The sequence below is a fragment of the Hyalella azteca genome, unplaced genomic scaffold (assembly GCF_000764305.2).
Source record: "Hyalella azteca isolate HAZT.00-mixed unplaced genomic scaffold, Hazt_2.0.2 contig2880, whole genome shotgun sequence".
NCBI lineage: Eukaryota > Metazoa > Arthropoda > Malacostraca > Amphipoda > Hyalellidae > Hyalella > Hyalella azteca.
In genome coordinates, this window is record NW_025933138.1 from 31,799 (window position 1) to 44,527 (window position 12,729).

At 37.1% G+C, this 12,729-nt stretch overlaps 1 protein-coding gene across 1 annotated transcript; it reads left to right on the forward strand.

Annotated features, from left to right (window-relative positions):
* Positions 1-1,226: 1,226 nt before the first annotated feature.
* On the forward strand, positions 1,227-6,149 carry LOC108671776 (glucoside xylosyltransferase 1-like). The gene is made up of 9 exons (XM_018159350.2): positions 1,227-1,246; positions 1,440-1,638; positions 2,106-2,186; positions 2,510-2,615; positions 3,089-3,185; positions 3,632-3,883; positions 4,184-4,351; positions 4,929-5,090; positions 5,551-6,149. Exons 3-9 carry the CDS (start codon positions 2,171-2,173, stop codon positions 5,731-5,733), a joined length of 984 nt encoding a protein of 327 aa, XP_018014839.1. The 5' UTR covers positions 1,227-1,246; positions 1,440-1,638; positions 2,106-2,170; the 3' UTR covers positions 5,734-6,149.
* The last annotated feature ends 6,580 nt before the right edge of the window (positions 6,150-12,729 follow it).

Consider the following 12,729-nt stretch of genomic DNA (forward strand, 5'->3'; position numbering starts at 1 on the left):
TAACTCAGTACTCACTGAAGTGACAGAAAGCAATTTTCTCGTCGACGAAAACTTGAAGTCACGGACGGACAGACAGACAGACGGACGGACATGACGAGCACAATAGCGCATATTTTTTCATAAATGAGACAATGCGCTGAAAAGATGAAATAATAGGACCTGTTACTCAAGCATTTGCTTAAGGTCAAGGGTAGCCTGGCCCAAAGACTTTTTTTTTCTTCATTATACTTTTTTACTGGCATTATTATATTATCTATATTATTAATTTTTTATCATAATCAATTTTATATTGACTAAGTTATTTGTTTAAACTTATAATCGGGTTTCCTTATAATAATAATAATATAATAATAATAATAATATAAATAATAAAGAATATTTAGCGGGAGGGCTAAAGTCCGCCTAAAATATTCCCAGTAACGCCTCAGTTCGGAGCGGTTAACTTGCATGTCAAAAGGCAAAGAATCAATTATATGAACGAGAGGAAAGCTTCGCTCTGAACACGTGTAATAACTAATAACACACCTGCGACATATGCTAAGATATCTCGTGAGATCATATAGATATTTAATTGGGAGCGGATTTAACAATGACAATTTTATCCGTAGAGTGTGCTTCCAGAGGAATCACTATAATCATATTAAAAAAATGAAACCTCAAAGATTATTGAGGTTCCATTGTTTTAATTTTTGGGGAAATTTCACGTAATAAATTGTATGAAATAAATGTGCGATATACAAGGTGAAACTTAAGAGTGCTTAAAAATCACAAGAACATTCAACTAAAGGTCTGTATAGCCGTAAATAAAGTGAAAAGAAAACGCAAGCCTTGGAACAAATAGAACGGATTCCTTCATCGTCGGGTACCTTCGGTATAGGCGGGAGTCTCGCTTGGATTACCCGAAAATTCTCAACCATATTGTTGTTGAAACCAAATTGTTATCTTTAACGAGGATATAATTATCATGAGCAGTACTACCCCATTGTTAATGTTGAATGGGAATTCCTGACGTCACTTATTTTCTGTTCCAGTTTAGGCAAGTGTAATCTTGCATTATTCCCTTGCAATAATAAATGAAATTGAATTTCCATCAAAAATAGTTTTCTATGACTTCAATCCTTACTACATCCATAGTTATTTCTCATGATTGATTTTGACGTAGTTTCAAGAGATCTAAATTGTTTGAATTGAAATAAAGATCTAAACTTAATCAGGTCTTAAAAAAATGTTTCACTGCCGTGGCTCGGTAAGTATTAAAATATTTACCCATGTGGCATGTATGATTTTTGTTCGGCTATGTATGAAGAATTAAGTTGTTTACGTTGAAGGATGAATCGCTTATAAAAATATTGCACAGTTCTATGTCTATAAACATTTTTTCGCACTAATTTAAGTTGTTCTAATAAATATGTAACAAAGTGTTGTTCTACCCCTTCCAGGTAATATGGATTCCAATTTCTAAGTTGTGTTACGTCCTGGCAATTGGTGGAACGATCTTTGTATTCCTTCAACTTAACTTGTATCTCATCAAGAGAGAGTCTGCAGGATATTCTGCTTATCGTCGCATTATCCGAAAAGAAGTTATTTCTGAAGATAATGACGGCGATTTGTTGATCTTCAATGATGAATTATTATTCGGTACGTCAAACTTCATTCTAATGATAATTAAGAGGAACTCTGTAGATGAACTGTCCTATCCACGAAATACTTAATTAGTCGAGACAGATCGAAGCTCACCTGCTATAACCCTTAAGATGTTCTTAATCACACTGTCCAGAACCTGAAGCCAATTTATTCAGAGGAGCTAAACTAAAAATTCAGAGACTGGAGGAGCATGTGTGGAAATAATTATTAATTTCAGTGCAAAGATAAGATAAAAAGGTCACAATACGTAAGAAATATCGTAAAAGCTAGGAGGTGGGTTAAATGAATCAAGATTGTTACGAATTTTTTACACATTTCTCTGAATTTTCGGAAAGCACCATAGGTACATTGATAAAATATAAAATTTATCGAAGCGTTCGCTATGAATGTTCTTTCCAGTGATGGTTGTAGTTCATAAAAATTTCTTTTACAATTAATTTTTTCAACAATGTGTTTCACAGAGACGACAAACACAACTGCATATTATTCGAGGCCAACGATACCAACCAAAGAAGTAGTAGCTGTGATGGTTTTGTGTGAAGGTAAGAAGAAGTCACAAATCTTCCAGTAGGATGTTTAAATCAAGCAACGCTGTTCACCATCTAGACCGGTACACTTTCCAAATAATAATGTGATTTAATTGGAGCATTTTTACTATTAGAATCCTCATTTCTTATAGCTTAGTGTAGATGATTACCAATTGTCATGTGAATTGTCATTTGAGTAAGAAACTGCATGAAGGTGAAACCGTTGACCGTTGTCTCCTGAAGTTTCTAGTACGAAAACAAAATTATGTTTCAATTATTTATAACATAATACCTATTCAATATCTGTATTCGTCCGATTCATATACTTTTCAATCCAGGGACTCCTAATAACTTGACGAGCGCCCTCACGGACATCAGTCGTCAGTTTTTTCAGGCCCATGCAGCCATGAAATCATTCATTTATTTATCAAACCAACCAGTGAAGTAAGTTTCATTAATAAATCAGTTATTAATGCTACATTAATTAAGCGTTCAACAGTCATATGTTGAATAAATACGGCCTCTTTTTTGAGTTATGTAACATAGCCGTGTCTTGTTTATTAAATGTTTAGGAGTATGTCACAAAACTTTAATAGCTATGCAAATCGATCAACTTTTTTAAACAATTTTTGTTTCTTGATACCATTCATGCAGCATTTAGAAGCTTTTATTCAGTTTCTGAAAAAATAATAAACAATTAAAAATATTAATGATAGCTAAGAATAATAAAGAACAACTAAACGCCGTTATAACCATTTCTATGGAAATAAATTACCTCGCGAAGGAACGAAACTTATTCAACCCAATTATTATCAGGAGGTTAACTTACCGGTCAAGCACAAATATTCGTGAATTAGAAGGCAATTGGAATTTATTATTTATTATTTCATTTATCTTTTATTTCATTTGATGACCAGATTCATAATTGTGAGTGATTCGCGAAATGTATTCGAGAAGATCGAAGCTTTGAGTGAGTCTTGGCCACGTGAACAGCAATCGAAGTTAACACTCCAGGTGAGCTGTAATCTTAATTTCTATTCAGCATAATCGAATGAATAAATCTTCCCCTATCTCTGATATGGAACGCTTAATGTCAGAAATTGTATATTTCAAGTAAATTCACGCCATATCAGTAAATTCAATCCAACTCTAGAGAAATTAATTTCTGTTAATTCAAGCTTCAAATTTGTTCGTTTATCAGTACGAATTCCAATGAAGATAAATTGTTCCTAAAATATATGCCTTTTCATTTGAATTTTAATATCTATGCATTTACATTGCTCTGTCTGTCTGGATGAATTTCCAATTTTATGTGTATTAAATACAATTGTGCCAATTAATTGCATGAAAAGCATCTTAAATTTCTAGACACATGACATTCCAACGTCACCAAGTCGCGTATGCATGAGCAACGTCCTTGACAAAATTTCCTAGGACATCATCCTTCTGATTTGTTGCAGTTTGTTAACAACTTCTATCCAGACGAGTTTAAGCAATTGGAGAAGCTGTTCCGCCCCTGTTCTTCTCAAAGGCTTTTTATCGACCAAGTCGTGCCGGAAGAAGACGCAGTAATTTACATAGACACGGACGTGATATTTATGCGGTCGCCCGTGCAGCTTTGGGACGAGTTCAAACGCTTTGATGATAAACAAATGATGGCCGCAGCTACACCCACATGGACGTCTGTAAAAAGGAAGGATGAAGCAGGACAAGTATTACTCTAAATTAAAAGACACAAAAATTACAATTAAAATGAATCTTGACAAATTTTAATACATGTGATATGGTTTAATATTGAATTCATCTCCCAAAAGATCATTTGGAATAAATTTAAATGTGGTTCCTGCCGCCAATATCACTAAAAAACGCCCTATTTAGTAAAATTAACGATCAACTGAGTTAAATGGGAAATTATTATAGCTGTCGCGGAAAGTTTGACGGACAACGCTTGTAATTTGAGCGTAACGAGTTTCAGATCATTGATTAATGGAATTTTCCTCACGATTTTCCAGCAATACGAGTTCGATGGGAGAGGCTTCAACGCCGGAATTCTGCTACTCAATCTAACGCGCGTGCGGAACACTCCAGAATTCTGGTTAAAAAATCTCCGTCTGGCCATCTCCAGCCTTCATCTCGACGAGCTTGGTGACCAAGACTACCTCAACTTTATGTTCAACCAAGTGAGTTTTGTGGATTACCTCAACTTTATGTTCAACCAAGTGAGTTTTGTGGATTACCTTAACTTTATGTTCAACCACGTGAGTGTTGTGGATTACCTCAACTTTATGTTCAACCAAGTGAGTTTTGTGGATTACCTCAACTTTATGTTCAACCACGTGAGTTTTGTGGATTACCTCAACTTTATGTTCAACCAAGTGAGTTTTGTGGATTACCTCAACTTTATGTTCAACCACGTGAGTGCAGTGGATTACCTCAACTTCATGTTCAACCAAGTCAGTGTTGTGGATTACCTTAACTTTATGTTCAACTAAGTGAGTATTGTGGATTACCTCAATTTTACGTTCAATTAAGTGAGTGTTGTGGATTAACTGAACTTTATGTTCAACCAAGTGAGTATTGTGAATTATCTCAACACTCACTGTGAATTATCTCTCATTCATTGATTATACGAGAAGACAAATATGTCATATATGGTAATTTCATGGAATGTCTTTGTTTTTTCTTTTAAAAACTATATGTTTTAACGCTCAAACATTGACAACTCATAACGAAAAATTATTGCTTCTTTTTGCACAGGCTCCAGAACATTTCTACGAACTGGAATGCAATTGGAACTTCCGATGGCCGGCGTGCTGGAATTTCTCGATCCGCTGCCCGGAGATCATGGAGAGAGGACCCTACTTGGTGCATGGCATTGGAGGCTCCTTTCTAAATGGCGAACGTCATCCAAAGATAGCAGTTAGTAATATTTTTCTTTTCAAATCATAAATAAAACAAAATGATTTTCATGTAGAAGCGTTTTTTTAATTCTCGTGTTTTATGTTTATTAACGTTCGAAAGCGTCATGTAAATTCACTTATCTTCATCGAAAACGTTTCGAGAAATCATTCCATCATTAGTTGAAAACTATTGGAGCTGGTCTTATATAAACCTGTTGTTTTGCTATTATTATTATCTTTTTGATTCGATAATGAAGAAGGTGTATGATGATGGAGCAACGTTTTGGATGATGAAAATATGGCGAACTTCGCTTCGCTACTATTTTCCTAGCTTTCAAATTGTTGTTGAACTTGCTCTTTTTGGAAATTAATGAGATTAATTAACTACGGAGGTTGCAAAGTCTCGCGATTGAACAAGTCATTGATGAAAGTTTATTTATTATATTGTTTTACGCAATTAATTAATAAATTTCTTGCAGACTCTCGCGGAGCAGTGGGATGCGTGGGACATGTCACTGCCTTTAGAGACTCTCATTAATATTCTAACAGAAGTTCTACCCACCGCGGTCTCAAAATACGGACACTGCAGTAAAGTTGAAGGATTCGACGAGGCACTTATAAAACAACTTGTCCTACACAATTCAGATTACATTTCACTGTAATTCTTCAAATGTTAGTTGTGATTGTCTTCATTAAATTGCGGATGGTTACTTTTGACGGTGAATTTAACTTTTTATTTAATGGAGTGAGCATTTTTAAGAATGCCTCTCAATTTAAACAGTAGGGCAGGACGCAAAGATTTATTAAGTAATGTGATGATCCGTTTTTTGTATTGAAAGGTACAGCACCCCAGATTACTAAAGTGTTTGATTATTTTGATAAGGACAATGCGTAAAAAAGCGTTTTATAATGAAGGAAAAGGCAATGCATTTGATAAAGCACGCAGAACACCGTGGGTTTTACTCATTCCCTGACAGACGTGGTTAATGTGTTTATTGAATGAGATCTTGTTATCTAGGATTAAACCAAGATCCCTGAATTCATCTACCCATTGTAAAATTGTCCCATTGAAGGTGATGTCACGTAAAACGGAAACAGGTCTACGAATAAAAAGCATCTACTTGGTCTTGCCTGTATATGCCACTAGCTTGTTCGGCAGGAGCGGCTCACTTTCTGTGTGCCTACAGCCAGCGAAGCGGACGCTAAACTTATACTCTCCACTTTTGATACGAGCTAAAAGTCTGCTCCTCAAGGAGTACGGTAATCAATTTAAAGTCGCCAATGCTTGTATTCAGAAACTGGATGCCTGGTCAGGAATAAAATCAGACGATAAAGATTCTCTACAGGAACCTTCGGTCTTCCTTATGGATTGCTCCAATTATCTCGACAACATGTCAATGAACAACCAGCTTCAGAATCCCAAGCAAATAATTAGCATAGTGAGCAAGCTTCCCCTGAAACTTAGAGAACGTTGGAGACGAAAGACCTTTCATGTTCTTCAGAAGGAAGAGCCTGTCACATTTCTGCATCTTGTCGATTTTGGTAGCGAAGAAGTTTTGGTTCTTAGTCAACCTTTATTCGGTACAATCACGGATATCGACAGACCTGTTCCTTCTCGCCGCAAGGTCCTCGCTATTTCCACGACTGACGATGTGGAGAGTAAATCATGTCAATACTGTGCGAATACGAATCATTTCATAAGTTAATGCCGACTGTTCAGTGCTCTAGCTCCTGCTGCTAAAACTGACTTCATTAGGAGGGAGAGACTCTGCTTCGGTTGCTTGAAGAGGAATCACACGAAAAGCAGCTGCCAGAATTTGCTGAAGTGCTTCCGTTGCGACGGTAGTCATCCTACTATCCTGCACGTCAACGAAAGCCAGCAATCGTCACGAGAGTCTCAGCTCAAACCAGGTGATGTGTTACTACCTAAAACGTGTTCTTCTAAAATAAGTGACTAATTAAAGGTAGCTTTTCCTGTTGTTCCAGCTAGGATTAGAATTAAGGGACTTCCAACTGAGACTGTTGTAAACTGTGCTCTGGATTCCTGCTCTAGTAGCGTTTGGTTGAATGAAAAACTTTTAGATAAGCTCAATGTTAAATTTGGTTCTAATCGTAACATCAACGTAACTACCAAGGCTGGTAAAGAAAGAGAAATGAATACGAATATTATAAATAACTTAGAAATCTGTGACCTGGATGGGTTGTGACCACTTTTGTGCTCTGGTTCCAGTAGCGTACACTAAGCCTGATGTCAGCTGTCCATTTGATAAGTCTGACTTGCCGACTTATGATGTTAAGAAAGTACCTCGTCTCAGAGATATTCCATTCAATTTTATCGATGATGACATTTCCTTGTTGATTGGCATGAACGTCCAATCCTTGCTCAGGCCTCTGGAAGTTGTAAGCGCTGAGGGTAGCAGATTATTCGCTGCTAGATATTCCCTAGGATGGGCCCTCTGTGGTGTGCTCGATGAGAAGCACTGTAAATTGATTTGAAATAGAATTTCAGTAGATAGACGGAAGGATCTTGATAATCAAATTGAACAGTTCTTTTCACAAGATTTTGTGGAAGACTCTTGCGCCCAGGCATTCTCCCAAAATGATAGAAAGTATTTGCAATCTTCATCTAGAGAAAAGCAATCAACGTAACATAAGCTGCCATTTCACTGTAATATTTAATATCCAGAAAGTTGCATTGAATGCTATGGAAGTTCTGCAACCTTATGCATTGAATCAGGCGAATGAAACAATTACCAGACAGCATCCAATGCTTCTCATGTATAATGTGACGGTGAGTTGTTCTATCATTTATAATCCATCATATTTCAATTGGAATTATTTCTCAGATGTGGTTAGAGTGAGCCCTCAGTTTGCTGTTGGTTGCTTTATAATCAAAATTTTTGTCCGGGTATCATAACGTCCAACTGTTAATTTATCAGCACCGCTTAATGGACTACAATCAAATCTATTGTGAAAAAATGGTGAACAAACTAACCCAGAGCGACTCAATCTGTTCTCGCACACCATGTCAATATATTCAAAACACTAACAAAAATTAAATGACTGATAAATAGAAACTCTTTGCAATTAATAGTTAATACGAATGACCATTATATAATATAACATAGTTGATCTCTTCTATTCATAGCCCAAAGTAATTCAGAAACAGACTTGACATTAAAAATCTTACCTTCAAACTACACAATGACTATATTATGTAGTCAATTCGAACTTCAACGATTATAAACACACTTATTATCATATATACTGATCTTATTTGTGAAATTTAATTTCCAAGCAACTCTAACTAAATGCACATACGATTTCCAAGCTCCATACGATTTCCAACCAAAAATCCTGAAGGAAAAACAAGGTTTGGACCGCATCTACATATGTTGAAAGTTATTACCGTTTCACGAGATTTGAAATTCTAAAAGCAGAAAAGCTATTAAACGATCTGCGAAAACTTGTACTTGCTTTGAAGCCTCACAGCCTGCCTGCTTTCGATGTTGTATTTATATGCTATTTCAACAAGCCTCCGCAGTATTTTTACTTAGATTCTTCTTTTATCTTATTAAACTGTTAAGCCCTAAATTACAAAATAATATTGATGGACAAACCTTCCGAACAATTTTCTTAGATGAAATATTCTTTGTGCCCCGCAGAAATGGATGTGGCGTCGCGGCGTGATCGTCGTGGCAGTGATAATTGCAAACTATTTCCTTCTCAACAACTTTAAGCCAGAACTACCTTCACCCTTAACTCGGATCATGTCCTCGACGCCAAATAACATAAGTCAGCACAATGCCGATGATATCACTTGTGTCAAACTCGTTCGGGCCAAACCTTCCTCTTACTCTGCAGAGTCAAAGTTAAACGATATATACATTTCATTCAGCAATGAACTTCAGATTTCCTTGAATGGGATGTCAGGAGACTATTATTCAAACACCATAGCCCTTCAACCGTCCAATCAGTTTATAATATGCAATCTCAATGAACGTGAAGTTTCCAATATGGGAGAGGTGATGCCTCCGGGTAAACTCTTTATAGTAGCTTCTGGTTACACCACGATTTACGCTACCGGCAACATAACGTTTTCGCACTCAGGAAACTCAAGCATTTCAACTTACGCCAACGCCACAATTCACACTCACGGTAACTTCACCATAGCTTGTTCGGACTCGACTATAGCGCTTCCAGTGAGGATGGCAGCAGGAGACAAGGATATTAAAATCCAGTCTGTGAACGAAGATTTCGATGTGGGTCAAGTCATCCTGTCGGGCCAAAATGCTGTTGCGGATTTTGATAATCCAGCACATCATGCTTCCGACAAAAACTATTTTTCGATATCCTCTAATTCAACTATATCTGCTCCTACAAATGCAAAAATTTACGCGCTCAAAGGCATTAATTTATCTCACTTGTTCTCTCCAACATCGTTTCGCGTGAGAACGACGACTGATGACCTGACGATTCAAAGAGAGTCTTTTTCGAGCAAATACGTTGAATGTGGCCCTGGCATGAGCGAAGTCTCATTCGGACGATCTTGTAGTTTGAAATTAGAGTACGTTTGTTTATTTCTGAGAACCTCTTTAGTTATTAATTTACTATATTTATATAAATTTCTCTGAATCTGTGAAATGTGACCCTGGCAAGAGCGAAGTCTCATTCGGACGATCTTGTGGTTTGACATTAAAGTACGTTTGTTTATTTCTGAGAACCTCTTTCGTTATTACCGCTATTTGGATTTACTCATAAACATTTAATGATAATAAAACATTTTCAAAACATATAAATGCAACTTTATTGCAATTAACCTAACCGAACCAGTACGGGTTAGATACAGTAAATAAAAGTTACAGTTATTTTTATGTTTTACCTTCCCCTACATGGATGTCTACTTTAATCTTCAAACCTCAAAAATTATCATCATGTACATATAAAAAATCAGTCTTTTATTTGTATATATATATGTGGATTATTTTTGAGATTGGTAGATTAAAGTAGACATCCATGTAGGGAAAGTGAAAGATAAAATAACTGCGTAAAAATAATTGTACGCAAACTGAAACATGAAAAAATACCTGTAAGTAGCAACTGGTAACAACTTAACAAGTAACAACTAACATGTTGACACTATAGTAACAGGCTAAGGTTGACAACATTACACCGAAATCTTTCGGACAGTTTTATTCTGGAATTTATATTATGAATGTACCATGCTGGTTTTTAAATAATATTTAATACTATTAAGTAAAATCTAAAGGCTTTATCTATAAATGTAGCGGTAGCGCTGTAGCGGAAAAACCTCGTATCGCTACTTAAATATGTAGCGGGCGCTACCGCTACCGCTACATTGCCTTAAATGTAGCGCCGCTACCGCTACCGCTACTGCCCACCTCTGTCCACCAGTGAAGTGTGATCTCGTTTCTCAATGAGTTTATCTAGACAAAGGGAAAGGATGTTCAGTTGTTTTCAACTCCTTCCTAGTTACACAGCACGGCTACCCTTAATGTTCTGATGTTCAGGTATATTTTAGTGAAGTCGGCCTGTGCCCTGATTCGCACCTTCGTTTCGGTCTAACCGACAGTTTCACGGGAGCGGTTAGCTTTGCGATGATTTAGGATCATGAATATTTGACGTTCTAGCGTCACAGCTTTATTTCTGAATTAAGCGATCTAAAGATAATCGTGGACATCTTTTTAGTCAACTATTTAAATAAGTTTGGGTTATAACAAGCCTTTTCCTTTCCTCTAGCTCCCCGCAATAAGCAAACGCCGAAGGAACGTGAGATGTTGAAAACGAAATCGAACTCAGGAGATTGAAGAAATGAAGCAGTTAATATGGTCGTCATTGGTAAGCCTACCACAACACAGCTAATGGTCTGTACCACATATTTTGCTGCTCATCAAGCTTATTACTAGTTCATACATCCCACCACGCTGTCAAACAGCCCATCGGCTCCGCAAAGATCAATTTACCCAACAAGTTACGGGCTGTGCAGAATAACTTGTTGCAAAATTAACTAACAATTATTACGGGCTCATGAGATGAGAAAGTTTAACAAGGAGTAGTGAATTTTATTATAAATATCGCAATTTACAAACATCAAGAACTTTTCTAACATTTTTTGGCAGGCAGGATAGGCCGAAGAAGTAAACTATCACCACCATACCGAGGATGCACCTACAAACATTGCAGTCAGATGCTTATCAGACCTCACGCATCCTTGGTATGTTTAAACAGTAGCAGAGATTCATCAAACGAACTTTTTGTTGCCCGTGTATATCGCAATGAAGTTCCATTCTTTCAATGATATTACATTCCGTTACTGTAATTATGTTCTGGTGATGGTGTCAACTTCGTTAATGTCTACATTTTCCTACAATATTGAATCTATTTTAATCGCTGCCAATATCCTGTTTAGATATGACGGATAACACTCGATTCGATACACCTGGTCATACGTCTACTATAAATTCTGGTCTCAATCGTATCGCAAAAAGTGAAATAATATCGTATTTTCACATATGAACACTGTGATTGAAATTGTAATTCCACGAATTTGTTATCCTTAATCCAATTACAGGCAATTTGTTGCTAGATATGTACAATAAGCCTTCAGATGATCAATTATATTCATAGCGGGAACATTACTTGGGCCCGAACATGTCTTCAGGACTGACCCAGCGGTAAAATTCCTCCTCGGTGAGGTAACCGAGCTTCAGAGCTGCCGCCTTGAGCGTGGTGCCTTCCTTGTGCGCGGTCTTGGCGATTGTCATTGCCTGAAATAACAACCCAAATATTATTAAGCTATTTAATTACGGCTCAAGTGCAGCATGATGAATCCCTAACTTAGCCTTCTAGCAGGCTGTACTAACATAAATAGTTGGTAACTCTGTCAGCCAATAACCTAAGGCTTCCCAATCTAGATCGGCGTATTCCAAAAGAGAAATGTGCCGCCATGTGTACTTTGGCCACAAGTGTACAAATACGGTGAGCTAAAATCTTAAATAGAGAGAAATTAATAATTGAATATAACTCATTATTTTTCTTACATGCGTTCCATTGTACTTTAGGCTAGTAAATTGGTCACACCGGAAAAAATTTAATTCTGTATTTTGATGAAGCAACAAATTAGGAGTTCATTGGCTTGAGCTAGCAAACCTTATCGTAGCCGACGATGAGGGCAGTGCCCAGCACAAGAACTGTTTATTCATGGCCCACCTTATCGTGGCCAATGTGAGGGTTGAGGGCAGTGACCAGCATGAAGGGCACCTTTGTCATGGCNGTGGGGAATTCACTGGGGAGTCAAAGGGGGCGCCAGCCTGAAAAAGTTTGGGAGCCACTGCTTTAAACGAATGAAGATGCGAATATTGCAGTGGGAAAAATATTTGTTTTGTATTATGGCAAACGTAGGCACTGAGTGGCATTAACAGAGGTTTGATAAACAGACCGATTTACCAGGAAAGATGGCATAAGTTAGCCCTCTTATCAACAAAGGTTCGCCATAAGGCTAGTGTACCAGGCATGATGACATAAATCAGCCCCCTTATCAACAAAGGTTCGCCATAAGGCTAGTGTTCTAGGCATGATGACATAAGTCAGCCCTCTTATCAACAAAGGTTCGCCATAAGGCTAGTGTACCAGGCATG